This window comes from Coenobita brevimanus, chromosome 64 (assembly GCF_032717465.1).
Source record: "Coenobita brevimanus isolate Jiangsu-jjx chromosome 64, ASM3271746v2, whole genome shotgun sequence".
NCBI lineage: Eukaryota > Metazoa > Arthropoda > Malacostraca > Decapoda > Coenobitidae > Coenobita > Coenobita brevimanus.
This window is the reverse complement of record NC_137017.1, coordinates 26,723,120-26,744,956: the sequence shown is the minus strand read 5'-3', so window position 1 is coordinate 26,744,956 and position 21,837 is coordinate 26,723,120. Positions and strand designations below refer to the sequence as shown.

The following is a 21,837-nucleotide window of genomic DNA, read 5'->3' as shown; positions in this document are numbered from 1 at the left end:
TATTGCATGCTTACATCTTGCTCGTAGACTTACTCATATTGTAAATATATTTGTTCATGCTAGCTGCTTTCATTCAGAATCACTTCTCAACTCTCTTAGAAGAGGAAACCATTTTGCCTGGAGACCTTAATACCACGGCCAGGCACACAGACCTGGGCAGCGTTAAAACTTCAAGACGTCAGTGGTGTGCGTTGGGAAAATTTCCTTGATGCTATTGATGCCGCGATACTTACAGGTGATAATGTTCCTTTCATGTTCAGGAAGGCAGGCTTGACTATGTAATTTTAAACAAGTCCTGCTGAAACTCAAGTACTCAGGTACTTGTACTCAGTGACCAGTCTGCTCTTAAAACTTCTGATAACTTACTTAAACCTACTCAGATCTACCGAATTTTATTGCTTTTAAATTCCAGTTTCCTTGGTTACGTTACTGTGAGATAGATTAGGTTAGGTAAGAGGCTTTTGAAGCTTAAACTAAAGCTTAAATTTACTTATTTACATTTAAGTAAGTCTTGTGTCTTTTTTGAGCTTAGAACGTCACCCGGTCTGTAATTAGGAGGACACTTGTATTATTGTCTTTCAATCTTGGGAGGTAACATTGGCTTCTTATCTCGACAGTAGAAATAAACGAACCTGGAGCTTTTCTCCCTCTATAAAGCTTGTTAAAGGAGCCAGTCATGTCCATTTAATTCTGCAAGGAACTAAAGCGTTGGTTAACTAACATACAGGGTGCAAGTTTTTGCTTGCCTCGAAGCTAGGTCGGACGTCTGGGAGGTACCTAAGCAGTAAGCAGTATTATATTGACAGGCCTAGGAGGCTCAGATTCTGGCATCTTTAATGGTATTGGGGTGAAGCAGCAAGGAAAGATACGGTATAGTGCGTATCCATACCTGTAACTACCGCAGCTGTTATCTTCTGATAATCCCTAAAGGGTGGAACTGAAGGAGCACTCCCATGCATATAACTTAGAGTTGTACAGTTTCTCTCTCTCTCTCTCTCTCTCTCTCTCTCTCTCAATAAAAAAGTTAAAAAAATTGTAAATAGGAAAATTTTGGCTATACAACCTAGTCAGGTATACCCATAACAAGGCTATGACTGCCATGTGGTAAGTTGGGCTTTCAGGACATGGTAATCCCTAAGGAAACATAGTACCACCTTATTTGGCGATTTTCTTTCGTAATTTTCTTTTCCATAGCTGTTCATGGGATTCTTTCAGTATTTTCTGATTGCGTTTTCAAGTTTCAATTTACTGTATACTGTATATATTTTTTAAAGTGGATGGTGATAGGTAGTGGCAACCATCATCCCTACACTTGACATAGAGCTGCCTACTGCATCCTTCACCTTTATCATTCTTTTTGTTTCTGTCCAACTCTCTTTCTATTTCTCCCATCTTTTGTGTCAATTTTTATTGCCATACTCTTCTTTGCTTTTCAGGTGGCTTTACTCTGAGTTAGAAGCCTAATGGTTTCCCGTAAGCCAGGAAACCGTATACAACTCTGGGTGGTAACCAAGCAGTATGTGTTCCATACGTGTCAGCAAGTGGGTTGGCGGAGGGTTAGTGTCCCTCCCTGTAAAACAGTTAACTCAAAGACAAATGGCTACCCCTTACAGGATTATGGCATCTGGCAATAAATAGATAAAAGTGGTGAAATGCACTTAACAAATGGTGATTGTATACAGTCCCTAACAGCGTTGAAGACAGATGAATGCCATCCTCTGGTTCTGTGGTGTGTGAAGACAGACACGCCGTCTTAGAACACCATTTTTAAACAAAATTACCCTTATGTGTGCTTATTTATCCAAACGTAACCTAAATTTTCATAATGAACCCAACCTTATTTATCCTAACCAAATGTAACACATATGTAGCTATCCAAATTTCAGGTGATATCACAAAATTTTATGCAGTTTGCAAACACTTTACCACATCTTATGGAAATGCTTCACTGCAACCTCACTCTGCTTGAGTGGTGATCATAAGAGCAACAGAAACTGATCCTTTCTGTCTCCCTCTGGATGTAAAATGAGTTTTCCCTCTGCCTTTTTTTTTTTTTTTTTTTTTTTTTTTTTTCATGAATCAGAGAAGTAAGGAATCCAATTGCATTCTCCATATCTTCCTCTCATGGACAGTAGAAGCTGTTAGACTGCAAGTTCTTCCCTATGTTTAGTGTAATTATTATTACCTTTGTGGTAGGTGGTGGCGACCATCATCCACTCACTTGATGTAGTGCTGTTTACTTCTTCATTAGCCTTTATCAGTTTTTTTCTGTGCCTGCCCTCCTCTTTCTATTTCTCCCATCTTTCCTGTCAGTTTTTATTGCTTTTCTTTCCTTTACAGGTGGCTTTACATTGACTGACAAGACAAATGGTTTCCTGTAAACCAAGAAACCATTTACAACACTGGGTGGTAACCATATAACCAAACCATACGTGCTCCCTATGTGTCAACAAGTGGGTTGGTGGAGGGTTAGTGCTCCTCCCCGTAAGGCAAATAACTCAAAGACAAATGGCCACCCCTTACGGGATTATGGCGTCTGGCAATAGATAGATAGATAGATTTTTTCCTCCATTACTGCACATCTAGCCTATCTATCTATCTATAGCCAAGTGCCATTATCCCATAAGGGATGCCATTTGACAATGAGTTAGTTATTTTATGGGCAGGGACACTAACCTTCCACCAACCCACTTGTTGAAACGTAGAGAACACGTATAGTTGGTTATATGGTTACTACCTGGCACTGTAAATGGTTTCTGGGTTACAGGAAACCATTAGGCTTGTCACTGAATGTTAAGCTACCTGAAAAGGAAAGAAGAGTATGGTAATAAAAACTGATAGGAGAAATAGGAAAAGAGGAGGGCAGACACAGAAAAAGAATGAAAAAGGTGAAGGAAGTAGTAGGCAGCACTACAGCAAGTGAATAGATGATGGTCACCACAACCTACCACAATTAGCCACTGTAGCTACAAGATGTTCATTATTAACATGCTTATCCATTTAGAGTTATGACATAATTTTTGTTTTGTTCTTGCTACCTTCAGATTATATTAATAAGTTTAGGAGAGACTTGTCAAATGGAGTGGTTGGATATAATACCCCCTTATCTTATTCAGTACTAGAGGCTTATCTTAAGTTTTATAAAGTCATTTGCTCTGTAGCCAGAAAAATGAAAGAAAAAAAAATCATCATCAGACTGTTTCAGAGAGTGATAAGGGATATTGTTTCAGTTTGCTGAATTTTTACATAGCATTCTCTGTTTCAGGAAGCCAGACTGCGTGCATCCATAATACAGAAGAGTGTGTTGAGTGAAGTGAATCAGTAATGGCCCAGCCGCCTCTCTACCCTAAACTTGCCCCTCGTCTTGTTGACCCCGCATGGTTCCAAGTTGACAAACCTATAGACCTTGACCAGGAGCTTAAGGTAGAGACCTTATACTAATTTTGCTTGATAAATTGCATGAATCTGACAACTTAATTAGAATTCCGTAATGTACTGTAGCTTTTTCTCTGTGCCTGCCTTGTGTTTTGCTTATAGAAATTATTTGTAGGATATACTGCCGAATTTCTTCTTGTATTTGCTTTAAGAGCTCAGATATACAGTAAGGTGGTCAACCATTTTATACTGATATTTTGGCTTACATACAAAATACTGTCAGCCTGATTCTGTCCATTCAAATCTTGTGGGCCTGATTCTGTCCATTCAAATCTTGTGGGCCTGATTCTGTCCATTCAAATCTATCTATCTATCTATCTATTGCCAGACGCCTCAATCCCGTTTGGGGTGGCCACAAACAAATCGCCTCCAAGTCGCCCTGTCCCCCGCCATTTCACTCCCCTGCTCCCAACTCACACCCCCCTCTCTCATATACCTCTCCTCCCCATCGCTTCATCTCATCCTCGGCCTCCCCCTCCCTCTTTCCCCCTCCACCTCACTCACATACACTCTCTTCATCAGTCTTTGACCCTCCATCCTCTCCACATGGCCAAACCACCTCAGTGTGTTCCTCATAACGCTTCCTATCACATCCACATCAACACCACAACGCTCCTTTATATCCTCATTCGTCAGCCTGTCTCTCCATGTGACTCCACAGGCTCCTCTTAAATAACTCATTTCCACTGCTCTCACTCTTGACTTGTGTCCTTCCAACAATGTCCAAGCTTCACTTCCGTACATTAGAGTTGGTATCACAATACTGTCATGTAGTAACTTTTTCACTTCCATGCTCACTTCCCTGTTTCTTATCACTGCTTTCAAAGAACCAGCAACCTTTCTTCCCTGCTGTACCCTTTCAAGCACTTCACCCTCCAAACCTCCATCCTTACTCATCACACTACCCAAGTACTTAAACGTACTCACATTTTCCAATTCCTCACCATCCAACCTCGCTGTACATTCACTGACTTCACCTCTCTCAAAGACCATCACTTTACTCTTCCCTACATTCACCTTTAGATTCCGTTTCTTACACACTCTCTCAAACTCATCCACCAAGCCTTGCAGCTCCCCTTCGTCTTCACTCAACAACACGGTATCATCTGCAAACAACCGTACAGGGAGTTTCCAAACACTATCCTCTCTCACCAGGGCCACTCCAACATCCACTACCCTACCTTGTACCTCTTTTATTACCCCATCCATGTACAGATTGAACAACCATGGAGACATGACACATCCCTGTTTCAACCCAACTTTCAAAGAAAAAAATTCACTTAGTTCACCATCCACACGCACTGCAGCCTTCGCACCATCGTACATACTCTTCACAGCATTCAACAACTTCCCATCTATTCCATATATTCTTAACACTTTCCACAATCCTAGTCTATCCACCCTGTCATATGCTTTCTCCAAATCCATGAAAGCCGCATACAACTTCTTTCCCTTCTCTAGAAACTTTTCCACTAAAGATCTGAGAATGAATATCTGATCTACACAACCTCTTCCCTTCCTAAAGCTTCCCTGTTCTTCTCCAACTAATTTCTCTGTTCTTTCTCTAACTCTGTCAATAAGTATCCTACCATATACTTTTCCTATTATACTAAGAAGACAAATGCCCCTATGATTACCACACACTTCTTTTTCCCCTTTTCCTTTGTACAAGGGAATAATTATACCTGACTTCCAATCCTCCGGGACTCTACCTTCCTCCCAGGCCAATCTGCACATCTTCCACATCCATTCCACTACTATCTCTCCCCCATGCTTCAGCATTTCACCACACACTCCATCAATTCCTGGGGCTTTCCCTGATTTAACATTCTTCATTGCTTCCATAACTTCTATCCTTCTGATTTCTTCCTGTCTTTTCACCTCCCTCCTTCTTCCAGCCATTCCCCAGCCACTTATACTCGCATTACTGTACTTCCATCCTCCACGTTCAACAATTCCTTAAAGTGTTCTCTCCATCTGCTCACTTTTTCTCCCTTCTCCACTAGTAATCTACCATTTTTATCTTTCACTCCCCTGCTAACTTCACTTCCACCCTGTCTTACTCTTTTCACCTCTTTCCAGAACATTTTCTTACAGTCCCTCCACTTTACACTCAAATTCCTTCCAAATTCCTCATCCACTCTCTTCTTACTCTCTCTTACTAATCTTTTCACCTCTCTCTTTCTTTCTACATATAACTCTCTCTTCCGCCTCTCAACTTCTTCCACGCCCCTATTTCTCATCCATTCATTGTATGCTTTCTTCTTTTGTGCCACAGCCCGTTTCATCTCTTCAGTCCACCACGCTGTTCCTTGCACCCCCCTCCGTCTTCTCTTCCTTCCACACACCACATCACATGCTGCACATATTTCTTCTGTAAATATTCTACACACACCTTCCACGTCCCCCATCTGCTCCAACTCATATTTGCCCAATCGTTCCTCCACTTCTCTCTTATACTCTGCCTTTTTCTCATCCTCTTGTAACCTTTCCACTCTCCTTGCCACTACTCCTTCCTCTCGTCTTTCCCTTCTTATATTCCATCTTACTTGAACTTTAACTCTGGCCACCACCAAGTAGTGGTCAGAAAGTCCACTCCCCCAGCCTCTATAAACTCTTGCATCCAATATACATCTTCGCATCCTTTCATCCACACACACATAATCAATCATTGCCTTCCTTTCACTCAATTCACCACCCACCCTTCTCATCACTCGCCATGTATACCTGTGGATCATTTTATGCCTGAAGAGGGTATTGGCTATCACCAACCCCCTCCCAGCACAAATGTCCACTAACGCACTCCCATTCTCATCTATCTCAGCAGGCACACCCCACTCACCATTCAAATCTGGTGGGAATATTCTTGCCCAGATACAACAGGCATTGGAGGAGTGGTGAGCCAGACTAGTCCACATGAATGAAGCCACCAGGTGCAATATGACCCATTTTTTGTATTAGTGCAATAACCCTCCTGTACAAGGGACTAAATGCGGGAAATCCTGATCCAATAAAGCAGATAATCCGTTGTATCCGATGGTCCCTCCCTGAGGTGGGATTTCAAGTACATGTTTGAAAATAATTGAGTACATTAGCATAATCTAGTTACTCTAGTACAAAAAATGAAAAGTAGCTATATCCATTTTACACTAACTTTACATATAATTTCACGTTTTTGCAGTTTATTTCTCATCCTTGTTCTTGCACTTCTTCATGACTGGTACAGCATTAATAAAATCTGTTATTACAACTCAGCAATCACGATGGGGAGAGGGCAATTTCTGACGAGGTTGAAGTAAAAGAGGTGGGAAACACATGTATTGTGACTCATTGCACCCTATTTAACCGACGTTGTTCAATATAGCCAATGGAAGTCCTATGGCCTCAAAGTGTCCCTTAAATCTGATATCGGGTTGATCGAGGTATGTTAAATCAAGGGTCTACTCTGTGTGCACTATCTTTGTGAAATGGTGCTTTTCTTCTGAAAAGACAGCTGAGTGTGAGAAGGGTGGAAACAGACAGATCTTGAGAGAGTGATGAAAACTGTGACCAGCAGTTACAAGCCCACACTGGTCAGTGGCAGGCACATTTCCTATTAGTTTAGTTTGGAAAGTTGTAGAAATTCAACACACATCATTTTTCACCCTCCTTTGGTTTGATGGACACATCGATAAAGAAGATAAATTTTCCCCTTTTGTAGCCACTACCAACATTTTCAGGTTGAGGAGATTCATCTCGAACTTGAACAACAAAGACTTGGGTGTTTGTGTGTCTGCCAAATGCCTAAAGGGATCAAAACATCTCTTGAGAGTTATAACAAAATGTATGCTAATTGAACTTCTCAGTACAGTGATCCGTCCCTTGCTTATCATGCATAATTGATACCTTACCTAGTGCTTAATAATGAAATTGGATGATAGCAAAAGCAAAGAACCTATGGGATTATTCCTAATTGATACGTGGCACTTCACTCTTAAGCCCAAATTTTCCCATTTTACAACAGTTACGAATGATTAAATACATTCATACAGTTAAGATAAGTACTGTACAGTATCAGAAACACTTACAGGCATGGTTAGGTAAATAGAAAATTATGAAAAGGACAAAATAAGGGAGAAATACGCACCGTATAGAGAACTGAGATGGGCTTGAGGTAAGGGGTTCCAAAACTAGGAGATGGAGAGTAAGTGGTCCCCAACACCTGGGATACTCCTTGAGTAGTGATGCATCATTTAATCTCTCAAAACCATTAGAAACCACTGATTTTGTGCAATCATTCTTGGTAGAAACCAGCTCAGGTGTGTGATAGCAGTATTTTTTAGCTGAAATATGGGCAAGAATGGCAGTACCACAGATTTTCATCTTGCAGTGGTAGTGAAAACCACTACAGTAGGGCACCAGATTTCACGTCATCCAGATTGGTGAAATGCACTTTTGCAGCAGTCATTAAATATTCTTGTGATTGCATATTTGCGACTAAAAAACACACTTTCACGCCCTTGACGGGCAAACAAACTACATGATGCTACCCATGAGAAAGTGCCTCCATATTAGCTCAGTGGTTTCATATGCTCTTCGATTCTTTAAATACCACATTTCCATCATTTGTTATGTAAGATACAATTTCATAATACCCATTTACCATTTTTCCTTGCAGATGTACATCCAACACCTAAAAACATGACAGTGATCAGTACTCAGGCAGCATATTAATAATTGCATGTAGACTGTCCCTAAATTGAGATAGATGCAAATGACAACCTTCCATTTCTATTATATTTTGATAAAGAAGCCATTTTTTCTCCAGTATTATATGTAGATAAATCAGTAAATATCCTATTTTCAGTAAAGTAACATAAAAATTTTATAGCAGAGGGTAATCATGTTGACCCCACTTTCGCATTTTACATTAAGTTATCTGGCAAGCAGTGGCATCTTTTTCCATCTTGTGGGGGCACCAGTTACTGAACTTCTAATGTTAGATGAAGATGTGAGTTTGTTAGGTTCATATGACTCCTCTTATCAGACAGCTGAGAAGTGAGATATGGTAAGAATTAAATGGTTTGGTGATGTTAGGTGTAGAGGTAGATTGAAGTTGTTTAGAAATGTTAAGAATGGAAGAAAAAAATTAGGTGAAAAGATTTAGAAGTGTGAATTTGGAGGGTAGACAACCAATAGATGGTCTTAGGAACATGCAAGATGATGTCCTTAAAACTACCTTGGTGTCAGGGTACTAACAGAGTTGCTTCCAGAGTTTGCACAGCATGCAGCAATACTATCTGTTGAACAAGGCTGAAACATTCAAGCATGCACAGGATAATTGAAAACAAACAGAAAAAAAAAAAAAAAACTTGAGATCTTTTCCCTTTCACTCAACACAGTGCTACACAAAAACATAGCTACCAATACCTTCATCCACACAAGCTTCTGCATAAACCTCTGCCATATATAGTCTTCCTAGAGGAGCAGAGTTCACCCCACCAGATTATTTTATGGACATTACCCTCCTCTACTTCATTGCCAGCAAAGTATACAGCTTTCTGAAAATCCGCTATGCCCCCTCTGTAAAGCAGCCCATCACCACAATACACTAATCTTAAGTACCCCATTCACACAACTTAGAGATCTTCATCATAACCCCAACAAAAGGTTTCTGTGTGGGCCAGGATAAAGTGGCTGGATTACTGCAGTCCAATGGGTTCACTGCCAGATAAGGCTGGGGCCACAGCAATAAAAATAAAAACAATAACCTTTGTTGTGTAAAACTTGACAAAAATGACAGACTTTGTGGTGATTCCTTGGTTATGAGACATTCATAACAGTATGTTTGGACACTGTAATAGGTATATTGTACTTTGTGCTGGAGATGGTTATTGTTGTCTCTTCTGGTTGACATGGACTTGGGACTGATGTAAATCCTTTAGGTATGGTTATGTGTATCTTGCATTTTCCTTGATGCCTTTGCTCCATATTTTGTGAGCACTGGATGCATTTCCATAAAACTTATTTATATCTGGAAGGAGGTGGAAGGGAGGTAAAGGAGGAGGAAAGTAATAAGAGTACTTAAGTGAATGGAGAGAGTCTGGAGGTACCAGTATGTTTACGGTGTGTGATATAAGAATCGTTTCTCACATACAGGAACAGGAACAGGTGTATCAAGCACAGGTACAGGCCATCCAGCAAAAGGGCAGTGACATCCTTCCCATTGGCAAAAGTGCCACTGAGCAGTACAGTGAGGATGAGGATGATGACAACGATGACTACGATGATGATGATGACAACGATGATGACGAGGATGAAGATGATGACTCAGAAATGAATGATGATTATTCTGACCCCATAATTCATTAGGGAGCATTTACACTTGCTGCTCTCTGTGTCTGCAAATTAAAGTCTGGCAGATTTAATATTTATGATGACAGGAATGAATGATGTATTTTGATCCCTTAATACATTTAGCAGTATTTACACTTCTTGATTTATTGTCCACAGATTTATGCTTTATAGGTTGAGATTTAATTAGGATTTCTTTAGTGTTGTAAATATTACATGAGGTAAAGCAGGTGATGAAGAAGATGAGCTAATTAAAAGTAATGACTTTATTGATCATATATACTAGTTTGTGTGTGTGTGTGTGTGTGTTTGTAGAGGTGTAAAACTTTTGAATCGGATAATGAAGGTAATGGAGAGAGAGCTCTGCATTGTATGATAAGGGAGGGAGTGAATACTAATGAGATGCAGTTTGGGTTTATGCCACGGAAAGGGACCACTGATGCAATATTCATTATCTGACAGCTTCAAGAAAAATGCGTAGGAAAGTAGATGAAGCTGTACTTTATTTGTGTTAATTTGGATAAAGCCTTTGACAAAATTCCTAGGGAGGTGGTGAAAAGGGCAATGAGAAAGCTTGGGATTAAAGAATGGCTGGTTAGAGTGGTTATGGCAGTGTATGAGGGTGTTCACATCCATGTGAGAGTAAACATTGATTTGTGTGATGAGTTTTTCAGGAATGATGGTATGCATTGGGTTTGTCTTTAGCTTATTATTTATCGTGGTACTATACTTGAAACTCTTTCATATGACTTCAGAATTAGACTCCCTTATAGGAGATGTATGCTGATGACTTGGTGTTGATGATGGAGGATAAGAGGGAGGGGGAGGAAAGATTTAGAAACTGTATAGGTGGATTGAGTTACAAGGGTTTGAGAGTAAATGCAAGGGAAAAAAAAAATTATGATATCAAGGCATGATGGCGGTACTGTTAAAGCAGAGGGAATGTAGCCATGCACAGTTTGACACAAGGATGTGGCAAGCAACTCCATCTTGTGCGGTGTTTGAGATAATTGGGTGCATAAGAGATGTAATGATTCTAGAGGTAGGCTGTAAAATAATCATGTGTGTGGTGTGTAGGGGAGATCATGCAGAGATTTAGAGGTGGAACAGGACTGAATCTGATGGAGTCACAAATATGAAGAGCAGTTTTGTTTGGAGGACATGTTATGTGCTTGAGGTGGGGCTGGAGGTAGCTCTGGATAGGGTAAGGAGTGGTTAGAAGAAGTTCAGGGAGCTGTTGCCTCTCCTGACATTGAAATGGGTTTCCCTCTGTGTTAAGGGGTTCTTATTATGCAGCATGTATTTGGAGTGTAATGCTGTGCAACAATGAGACCAGGGAAGAAAAGGGAGAGGAAATTTGTAGGCTCAAATGTAGAGATGATAATGATTTGATGGATGTGTAGTGCATCTTTGAATGAGAGGCCTGGGGGGTTAGGATTGTGAATGAAGAGTTAAGAGGAAAGATGGGACTGTAATGTATGTGTTGTGATGAGGAAGGGAAGCCTGAGATGGTTTGGACATGTGGAGAAGATGGATGATGACACCTGGCAGCAGAGGGTGAGAGTTGTAAACACTGAGGGCAGGGTAATGAAAAGCAGACTAAAAAAGACCTGGGATGAGGTCAAAAGAGTGTGACCTCAGGGATAAGGGACTAAATAGGGAAGCTGCCAGAGATTAAGCAATGTGCAAAACCACCATTAGGTGGCCAAGACTGAGGCATACAAGCATGCTGGAACCTTTATAAATGAAACAAAATGATGTATGGTGACAGCTATGCATGTGAGGTAGAGCTTAGATGCTGGGGCTTGAATGGTGAGTGAATGGATGTCTGGCTCATATAAATGAGCATGCTGATAGCTCTTCCTGTATTGTGCTTTCTCTTTCCCTGTTCCCTACCTTATCACATCCTAGAAAAGAAAGAGGTCGTGAGATGATGATGATGATGATGATGTTTGTCTGGTTCACTTCAGTCTGTTCTGACTGTTCTTCTACTTTCACACTTTTTTTTTTTTTTTCCAAATCATTCCATAACCCATCCTTAAGAGGGTAATAATAATAATAATAATAATAATATTTAATATAATGATGTTGATGATGATAATGTCTTGTTCTTTGTCGCTGTATGCTATTAAAACCAGGTTATTTGAGCAACTAAATGATCAGCAGTAGGCCAAAGCATGGTATTTTAAGTTAAAGTTAACCATAAGATACTGTATGCCCAAATATCCCTATCCTAATACCTGAAAATGCCTCTGAAATTGGCTACACATCTAACATTGTAATTTTTAAGGTCTCAAATCCCTCCCACCCCCAAACTCCACAGGCTTATATCACTTTACAGTAAACCCTGTAGTGTCTATCAATGATTCTTCTAAGAAAATCATGGCTGGGTCACTGATGATGGATCTGGAGGAAATGTGTGACAGCATAAATGAGGAAGGAGTGTGAACGATTTTATTTGGGTAGCTATATGTAGGTCAGGGGGTTCTCAACCTTTTTCCCACCAAACAACCCCTGAGTTATCAGACCATCGACCCGTGTTCCCATGAATCTGACATCGAAAACAGAATTATAATAAACTGACCAGTTCTTTATACAATGTTACCACAATGGATATCAACAAATACTGTACTGTAATTGAAATTTTAATTGTTTTATTAAGGAAATAACTATTAACATCGTAATCAACTTAAAGCACTACAGCACTCAAAGTGAAACTGTATTTCACTTCAGCCATACACACTTCACACAGGAAAACAGAAAGATACATAAATCTACAGCATACACACCTTACACACATACAGACAGCCAGTATTACACTTCTGTGCGAGGGCTAGATCGTGACGTTGATGGGTTGTTCAGCATCAGAACGCAAGTCTAGGTCCTCCCTGGTTCCCTAAGGATTCTCACTTTGAACACGAGGAAACGAACGGCAGGGAAAGGGTGGTTGCATTCAATCTGGTCCAGACGATCTGCCTGGTCGTGTTGGGTGTGACCAACACGGGCTGGGATCTATATGAAAGAGTCTGAGATGGAGCGCATGAGCCTGACGAAGTTGGGCCTAGAGGGAAGAGAGGGGAGGTGAGGAGGGTTGTAAAGAAGGATGAGGGTTGCTTAGGAATTGCTGATGATTAGGCCTGAGAGTACTGTATTTTGAGAAAGAAGGAAGGCAAAAGCAAGAACAGGTAGTACACACTGGTTATTGCCTGCTGACCCACTTGGGGAGGTGGAGATGGGAGAAACAGATATAGATGTCTGGAGTTTAAAATCTAGGTTAGTTACCATTGTAAAGATTACGTTTTCTTCAAATGTACTGATTTTCAGAAAACTTGTTGTTCTTGGTGAAACTTCTCAATATCGGCAGATTAAAAGTGAAACTGTATTACACTTTAACCTACATACTTCGCATAAGAAAACAAAAGCATACATACATACAGTATACATCAACAGCATACACAACTTCTTACACACAAACATATAGACAGCCAGTATTATACTTCGGTGCGAGGGATGGATCGTGACGTTGGTGGGTTGTTCTGCGTCAGAACGCAGGTCTAGGTCCTCCCTGGCTCCCTATCGAAGGATTCTCACCTTGAACACAAGGAAGCGAGTGGCAGGGAAAGGGAGGGTGGAAGAAGTCTGGTCCAGACGATCTGCCTGGTCGTGTTGGGTGTGACCAACATGGGCTGGGACCTATATGAAAGAGTCTGAGACGGAGGGCACAAGCCTGATGAAGCTGGGTTTTAGGGAGGAGAGGGGAGACGAGGAGAGTCGCGAAGAAGGTTGAGAGCTTCTTGGGTATTGCTAATGATTGGGCCTGAGAGTATTGGATTTTGAGAAAGAAAGATAAAAGCAAGAGCAGGCAGTTCACACTGGTTACTGCTGACCCAGCAGGGGAGACGATGGCAGGTGGAGATGGAAGAACCAGATTTAGAGAGCAAGGCTGGAGTTTAGTATCTAGATTAGTTACCATTTTAAAAATTACGTTTTCTTCAAACATAATGGTTTTCAAAGAGCCTGCTGTTCTTGGTGAAACTTCTTAATTTCAGCAGATTAAAATTTTTTCTCAAGCAGTGTCGTGTTTCCTTACTAAATGATTGTACTTAGTATGGTAACTTGGGGAGGGAGAGGGAAAGAATACTTCCCCCCTGCTTGTCAGAAGAGGCGACGAAAAGGTACCTTTTTAAAATGCCCGCCGTGCCAGCCGCAGGACCTCCCACCTCACAACCCCCCACACCACCACCGAACCGCCACCCCACCACCACCCCGGGAGGACACACCGGTGAGGTTAGTGACCCCGGGCAAGAGGGTCATCGGGGCATCCCGGCCCTGAGCCCCTATTCCCCGCAAGTGCCCCAACCCCAGGTGTTCAGGGAAACCGAACTACTGTGCGAACTACTGTGTGGGACTGAAAAGATTTCAGTCCCAGGTAACACCGTATTGACGGTCTTGTTACACCCTCTAGGGCAGGAGGCCCAAGGCTACGGTCTAAAGAAAGAGAAAGTGATAGACATAGGCTACGGCCTAACAGAGTGTGTAGAGGGGAAGGTGACCCCAGGCTCCGGCCTTAACACACTGAGCAGGGAGAGTTGCCTGTGTGCATCCCTCTCCAGTTGCTCTTTGGCTACGGCCAGAATACGGTCCAGGGTAGAGAGACCCTGCTACCGTACGCGTAGCGCTACCCAATTACGGAAGCGGCGTCCCGGGGTCGGTATCTTGCCGCAACGGACGGGCGAACCAGTTCACCAGTTAGTCGCTTTCCGTACGGGCAGACACTCGGCTCCGGCCGAGGCACGTACCAGGGTGGAGAATTCCCTGAAGGTAGGATCTGTCCGTATTGGAGAGAGTGAGGCTTCTGAGCCCCTCACTCCGGCTTGTCTCCTACTGCGGGAGGAACACCACGCCAGCGGTACCTTGCCACGGCGAAAGGGCGACCTCGATCACCCTATAGGTGTCCCCCGTACGCCGGGCAAGTTCACGGCTACAGCCAAGGTGCACAATAGGGGAAGGAGAGCCCCGACTCAGACCTATAGACACACTCAAGGGACCACGAAGAGCGTGAGTCTCCCTTTAGCCTCTTTCCCTTCGAGGAGCCCTTCGTCGCCATCCAGGCTTATAGGCCCGGAGGAGACACTAGAGTGGTGGCAAGGCCCGATAACGGACCTACCGCCCACACCCGAGAGTTCTTTGATCCTGCCGGAGCCCTGCAGGAGACGCTGCCGCAGCCCAGCCCTGACGGCGCCTCTCCCCCTGAGCACCCGCAGTCCCAGGACGCCAAGGCCCGCCGCCGCAGTCCACAACGACGGAGATCCAGGCTCCCTCACTCCCCGGAGGCAGAGGAAGCAGGCCCGACTGCTCCGGCTGTTCGGCCCTAGTCCCGAGGGCCCCCGATCAGGTCGAGGCCCCCAGACCACAGGGCCTCCCTGCACCCCACCGGCGCGGCCCTAAGATAGGAGCCGCCCCTCAGGTCGAGGCCCCAGACAGGTGAGCCTCCCTGACAGTAAGTGAAACAGTGATCTGACAACCCAGGAAACAAGGGTAAGACGGTGACAGTGACAGTGATCCAGAGTACAGTGACAGTGCTTACACGGAAAATATATTAAACAGTGGCCTAACAGAAACTCGTGCAATCAGGGTAAGAAGTGTCTATTGATAAATAATTCAGTCCCCCCCCCCCGCATCAAGGAACCAGGGAGTTTTCTGTGAATCTAGAGGTAGGTGCACGAGTGAGCCGAAAGGCAATTGTTTGTGTTCCCGCGACCTGGTGACAGTGTCGAGTGTCGCTATCCGCACCCTACCTCTATTATGGTAATATCCCTGAAACAGACTCCCAATCTCAGTGATCTAAAGTGAACAGCCCCAGTTTATTATTATCTTGAAGTGACCTAATAATTGATTCAAACGAACAACCCCAGTTGCATAATTTCCCTCCAGGTGACATTAAAGAATATCCGCGATCTCCCTGTGCCATAGTGTTAATATATATGTGATCATTCTGTGAAGCCGAGTGTAATCCTGTATCTCTGTTCCCCTATATGCTAAATATCATTGTATGTACACTGTAATGAGTAGGACCTAAGCAATAGATGTGATACGGTATACTGCCTATTTTTTATGCCCTGTTCCTTTGTTAGTGCATTACATCCGGTCTAGTAAAAGGACCCCGTTCCAGTGCTCGTGTTTTTATGACGAGAAGTCGCCTTAAAAACACAGCATTACACTTTTTGTCTCCGGTCTCTCTGTCCGTACTGTCCTCTTCTGTTCTTTTGTCTTACCTCTTTCGCAGGCTCGTAGCCGAGGCGTGGGAGGTTGAGTGGGCCGGACGTACGAACCTTACACCAACTCTTGCATAACTCATACATAAAATATGGAAGTCCTTAGGGGTTTTGATTCATTATTCATACCAGCTCCTGCATAACTGATACATAAAATGTGGAAATCCTTAATGAGGTGCAAGACCATATTAAAAAAAAAAAAAAAAAACGATTCAGGAGTGTGTTTTCGAGTATGGAGAAGATCTATCAATAAACAAAGACAATATGATTACTACATAAGTGATAGGTTATAGGTTATATTAGCATTACATTGGTTAGAGTAGCATACTATAGATCAGGATGAATAAGGTTGGACCGAGTTACGAAAATTTGTCAGGTTTGGATAAATAGGCTGTGATATGGGAAATTTCGTGAAAAATAATGTTCTAAGATGGTGTCCGTCTATTTTCGCGGACCAAAAGATGGAGTCCGCCTGTCTTCGCGCACCAAAAGATGGCGTCCGCCTGTCTTCGCGCACCAAAAGATGGCGTCCGTCTGGTATCACGCACCAAAAGATGGCGTCCGTCTGTTATCGCGCACCAAAAGATGGCGTCCGTCTGTAAACAAATACCGCGTAAAAAAAAAAAAAAAAAAAAAAAAAAAAATGCTTTTCACCACTTTCTAAATTAATAAGGAAAAATTCAACTTGAAACCGCAATCAGAAAATGCTTGATTAATTATATGAAAAGCTAAGATATGGAAAAAACAAGAGAACCCTGAGAATGTTTTCTTATTGTTTGCCTTAAATATATCATGTTAGTTGTAGCAACATCGCGTTTTCTGTCATCCTGGCCACTGAAGAGAACGTGTTGAATAATGACGTCGGAACACTGGATTTACGGCTGGGATGGTGATGTCCATTTAAAGATGGCATCATGGCTGGACAAAAAAAAATGTACACGGTTAATCAATCTTTAATATTATGGCTCATGGGAGGTAAGTGGCCATAATATTTAAATTCAAATGTTTCCAGAGACGCCATGGATTTACTTACATGCAAAAATTCTTTTGCAGTCTTGTTTTTAATGCTGTATGGGTGCTTGTTTCAATATTTTATCAGAGGAAGCCGGTATACCAGATGTTTCAGTTAGCTTGTGACCTTTCATTTAGCACTTATATCTTTTCACATCATAATAATGCATAAAAATAGAGAGGAAATAATATATGGTAAATTTGAAGTTTGGTCATAATTTAGCCTCAAAATAAGAGACGGCCAAACTCTGAAAGCCATGTTAATAGTCATTGCTTTTTTTTTTTTCTTTTAATTCTCCTGGGTTAGGTATTGATTAATTTTGTTATACCCATCATTAAAGCAGGCAGTTCCGTTTATTATTATTAGGTAGTTGATGTACAAAACCTGACCCAGCAATGAAAGCTGTTCATTAAGATTGGTTTGCTTAAAATTTTTACTTGTTATTTTACTGGAATTTATCATATGCATTAAGTATATAGAAGTTATAACCTAACCTATTTGTGAAAACCACTGTAGGACATTTTTTTTGTTTTTTTTCTAATGTTAGGAGAGAATAATGTATGTGGCTTTTTCAACAAAAATAGGAGAGGAGAGAATTTTTTTTTTTTTTCTTCTGCATATAGCAGTCAGTATTAAATTATAAATACCAAGTTTTTCATTTACTCGGTTTGAAAACTATCTGACCTGTAGCCTAGTTGGTGGGGAAAAAAAAAAAATGAGTTAAGACTTCAATCCCATTCAAAGTATGTCCCTTGAAATTCAGCACACTTAGCCCAGCATACCTTCCATTGCTGGAAATATTTTTTACGGTAAAGTCAGTTTCTCGGATCACCAGCAAGATCTTTGTCGCTTTGGTACAAATGTCATTTTTGTCTTCAATTCTTTTTTTTTCCTTACAACATGCTAGAAAAATTGGATTTTCTTTTTTATCCTGGGCAAGATTTGATGCGAGATCGTTGACCTCCCGCATCTTAAAGGAGTTTATATTCCATGCTTGACCATAGTATTTGCTCGGTTGTAGTTTATAGGTCTGCTTGACCAAACGGGATAATGTTAAACAACAGGAACAAGTGTTGCAGGAGTTATTGTAGCATCCTTTTACAATGGTTTTCAAAGTTATGTATGAAGGGAGGGCCAGGGGGGAAGGCCATTATCCGGACGGATCCACTTTCCAGACTTGCCCTTGGCTTTATTGTCGTAAAATCGAGGGATTACTGTGTTCATGCCGCTGACGGTGCAGTCAGTGTGTTATGTGAGCGAGCCTCAGGAAAGCTGCCTTGCTTACCTCCTATGACTACAGTATGACCGCAGTCAGTTGCAACTCATAAGTGTTTGCGAAGGCTCTATGGGGCCTTGGTTGTAAGTGCGAATTGGTCGTAGGTCAAATAGTTGTAAGTCGAAGACTATACTATCAAGCAGTTTTTTGAATGCCCTGCTCACTTCCTATTTTATATCACTGCTTTGATTGAACCAGCAGTGTTTTTTTCCCTGTTGTACCCTTTTAAGCACTTCTCTCTCTGAACTTCCATCCTTATTCATCACATTACCCAGGTACATAAATGCACTCACGTTTTCCATTTCCTTATCATCCAGCCACACTGTGCATTAGCGTAAGTGACTTTATGTCTCCCAAAGACCACAGCTTTATTCCACCCTACATTCACCTTCAGATTCTGTTTCATAGATACTCTCTGAGATTCATTCACCAAGCCTTGCAGTTCCCTTTTGACTTAACAATACAGTACCATCTGCAGATAACAGACCAGGAAGTTTCCAAACGTTACCCTCAAATTACGGCTTCTGCAACATCCATTGCCCTACCCTGTATCTCTTATATAACTCAATCCATAAACAGATTGAGCAGCCATGGAGGCATAATGCATCCCTGTTTCAGTCCAACATTCAGATAGACAAATTTACTCTGTTCACCATCCACGTGCACTGCAGTCCTATCTCCCTAATACATACTCTTCATGGTATTCAATAACTTACGGTACCATTTGCTCCATATATTTTTAATAATTTCCGCATTGCTTATCTATCCACTATATCATATGCTTTCTCCCAATCCATGAAGGCTGCATAGGCTACAACTTCTTTCCCTTCTATAGAAACTTTTCCACAAAACACCTTAAGATGAATATCAGATTACACAACCTCGTCCCATCCCAAAACTTCCCTGTTCTTCTCCAGCTAATTCCATGGTTGTTTTCTTAACCCGCCCCGTCCCGACCACTTTTACACCACTGGTACCCCCCAATCCCGACCATTTTTGGACCCAAATATTTTTTGCTAAAACTTTCGCTTTTGGTCAGAAACAATGGTCAGTCACGAAGAAATTGTTCCCCGGGGTCCATAAGTGCCCTAAACAGGTATAACTTCGTCACACCTGGTACCGTGTTCTCTGTAGGTGGTCTGAGCCTCTAACGTTTTCTATGGTATTATAAGTCTGGGAAACCAATGAAAGTAAGTAGATATGTATTTATTACAAACATAAAAACATGTGATAAAAGAGTAAATTGGATTTTATACAAAAATAGAGCTGAAATAAGCATTGTACCATCGTGTGAAACGAGCAAAATCGAGCAGACTGGTCACGATGAATCGCTAATATTCCTGAATCATGATACATATTTTTTCTACTTACATAATACATCTACAATAACATTATACCATTTTACATTTTATTGAACTGTTTTTACGTATTCACAGGCCTTTCGATAACATGTAGAGTAATGTTAGCGCTTATTTATGTAGTGAGTGAACTCACTGTGACTGTTGTTTCAACTCGTATTGTGTTTTTTTTACTTACATAATACTTTCCTAATAACATTATACACTTTTCAACTTTAGAGAACTGTTTTGAGATAGTTTCAGGCCTTACGTAAATATTTAGCGTAATAATAGCGCATAATAACACAGACGGTGAAGTCGCTATGACTACTGTTTCAACTTACAACCTATTTTTGTACTTATATAATAATTCTCCACTAACATTGCACATGTTTACACTTGATATAATTGATATCACATAATTTCAGACCTTACGATTCTACTGAGCGTCATATTATCGCGTACTTACACAGTGAGTGTTATCGCGATATCATTTGTTTCATCTTACACTAGTATTCAACTTATAACTTACCTTACTACTAACATTACAACCTTTTCCACTTTATATAATTCCTGTCACATACTTACTGACCAGAATGTTCTACTGAGCGTAATATTTTCGCAGATTTACACAGTGGGTGTACTCGTGACATCAATTATTACAACTTACACTATTTGTCAACTTATACGTTTTCTTCATGCTAACATTACACCCATTTCCACTTTATATTCTTGCTATCACATATTTACTGACCAGAGTGTTATACTGAGCGTCATATTTTTGCAGATTTATACAGTGGGTGTAGTTTTCATATCACTTCGTTCAACTTACACTATTTCTCAACTTATACATTACTTTCCTGCAAACATTACACCCGTTTCAAGTTTATATAAGACTTAGCACATACTGACTGGCCTTACCATTATACTGAGCGTCATATTGCCATCCCACACAGTTTCAGTAGTGTAGGAAGTTATGGTACTCTCTGAAAGATGGCTGAAGGCACAACGCAACATTGGTGGTGGTGGGGGAGGTGGAGAGCGGCGCCTTTCATCACTCGCACTTCTCTTCCCTCTCCCTTTCCCTTTACCCTTTCCCTTCCCTTTCCTTCCTTTCCCCACATCCTGGGGCTGTGTGGAGGAAGTTTGGGAATATTGTATGGCAAAAGACGTGCTGGGGAGTGGCTCAACCTCCTCTCCCCTAGGCCTACGTGCACCACGTGCTCGTGCTGCCTTCCTCACACCACTTTCCCTTTCACCCCGCACTCCTGCCACACCACTTTCCCTTTCATCCCTCGCTCCCGCCACACCACTTTCCCTTTCACCCCTCGCTCCCGCCACACCACTTTCCCTTTCACCCCGCACTCCCACCACACCACTTTCGCCTTCCCCAGACAAAACACTAGGCCATACTTTATTTGCCTTCTCGCCCCACCTTCTGATCCTCGGGGTGAGATTTTTTCCTTCCCCAACCATGAGGCAACATCACATCCTAAACCGCCGTCATCGTCATCGTCCTCATCCTCGTCCTCATCAGAATCTCTCTCTAGGGGATGGAGAAGGTCCATGCAGGTGTTTTGGGTGCAGGCTGGCCTTCCCTTGCCTTACGATACGTGACATACCGCTTTTTCCGGGGCGAAGGGACCTCCTCATCACTGCTTGTTATTTCCTCCTCAGGCTGCACATATCTCGATCCACCACATCATCATCAAGTGGAGAATCACTATCTCTAGTGAAGGCATCCAGGGCGGATTGTATTTCGTCGTCTGAGAGACCTTTACGCGCCATGTCTGACCCGGGTCACTGCTAACAGGTGAGTGACCGAGACAAGGGCGAGCGCAGGTCACGCGGGGTCTGGGACGCTGCCCGCCTGGCGGCAGGTAGGGGAGGCTTGGGTAGGTGGGCGAATCGAAAATCTTGCGCGAATTTTGAAAATTGTGGAAATTATGAACCTTGCAATTGCAGGACGTTGAAGTACGTCAACGGGATTGGCAGTGACAAAACGTGAGGACGTGGAAGTACGTCGACGGGACGCCGCAGGTTAACTCAGCCAGTAAATATCCTACCATATACTTCTCTCATTACACTAAGACAAATACCCCTGTGATTACCACACACTTCTTTCTCCCCCTTTCCTTTGTACAGGGGAGTAATTATACCTGACTTGCA

The 21,837-nt window shown here is 42.1% G+C and overlaps 1 protein-coding gene across 5 annotated transcripts; it reads left to right on the top strand.

Moving 5' to 3' along the window:
• The first annotated feature begins 552 nt into the window (after positions 1-552).
• Positions 553-9,940, top strand: LOC145404656 (anaphase-promoting complex subunit 15-like). Of its 5 annotated transcripts, none has more exons than XM_080276187.1 (3): positions 553-591; positions 3,266-3,423; positions 9,574-9,940. In XM_080276187.1, exons 2-3 carry the CDS (start codon positions 3,325-3,327, stop codon positions 9,784-9,786), a joined length of 312 nt encoding a protein of 103 aa, XP_080132313.1. In that variant the 5' UTR covers positions 553-591; positions 3,266-3,324; the 3' UTR covers positions 9,787-9,940. The 5 variants fall into 5 exon arrangements, with proteins under 5 accessions (XP_080132313.1, XP_080132315.1, XP_080132314.1 ...); XM_080276189.1 differs by lacking the exon at positions 553-591 and adding an exon at positions 759-784; XM_080276188.1 differs by lacking the exon at positions 553-591 and adding an exon at positions 801-875.
• Positions 9,941-21,837: the final 11,897 nt, after the last annotated feature.

What these genes read in the sequence shown, in the direction of transcription:
- LOC145404656 (XM_080276187.1), top strand. Translation starts at nt 3,325, where the DNA reads ATGGCCCAGCCGCCTCTCTACCCTAAACTTGCCCCTCGTCTTGTTGAC. An exon ending in ACCTTGACCAGGAGCTTAAG is followed by an intron (nt 3,424 to 9,573) that starts GTAGAGACCTTA and finishes TCTCACATACAG; the next exon opens with GAACAGGAACAGGTGTATCA.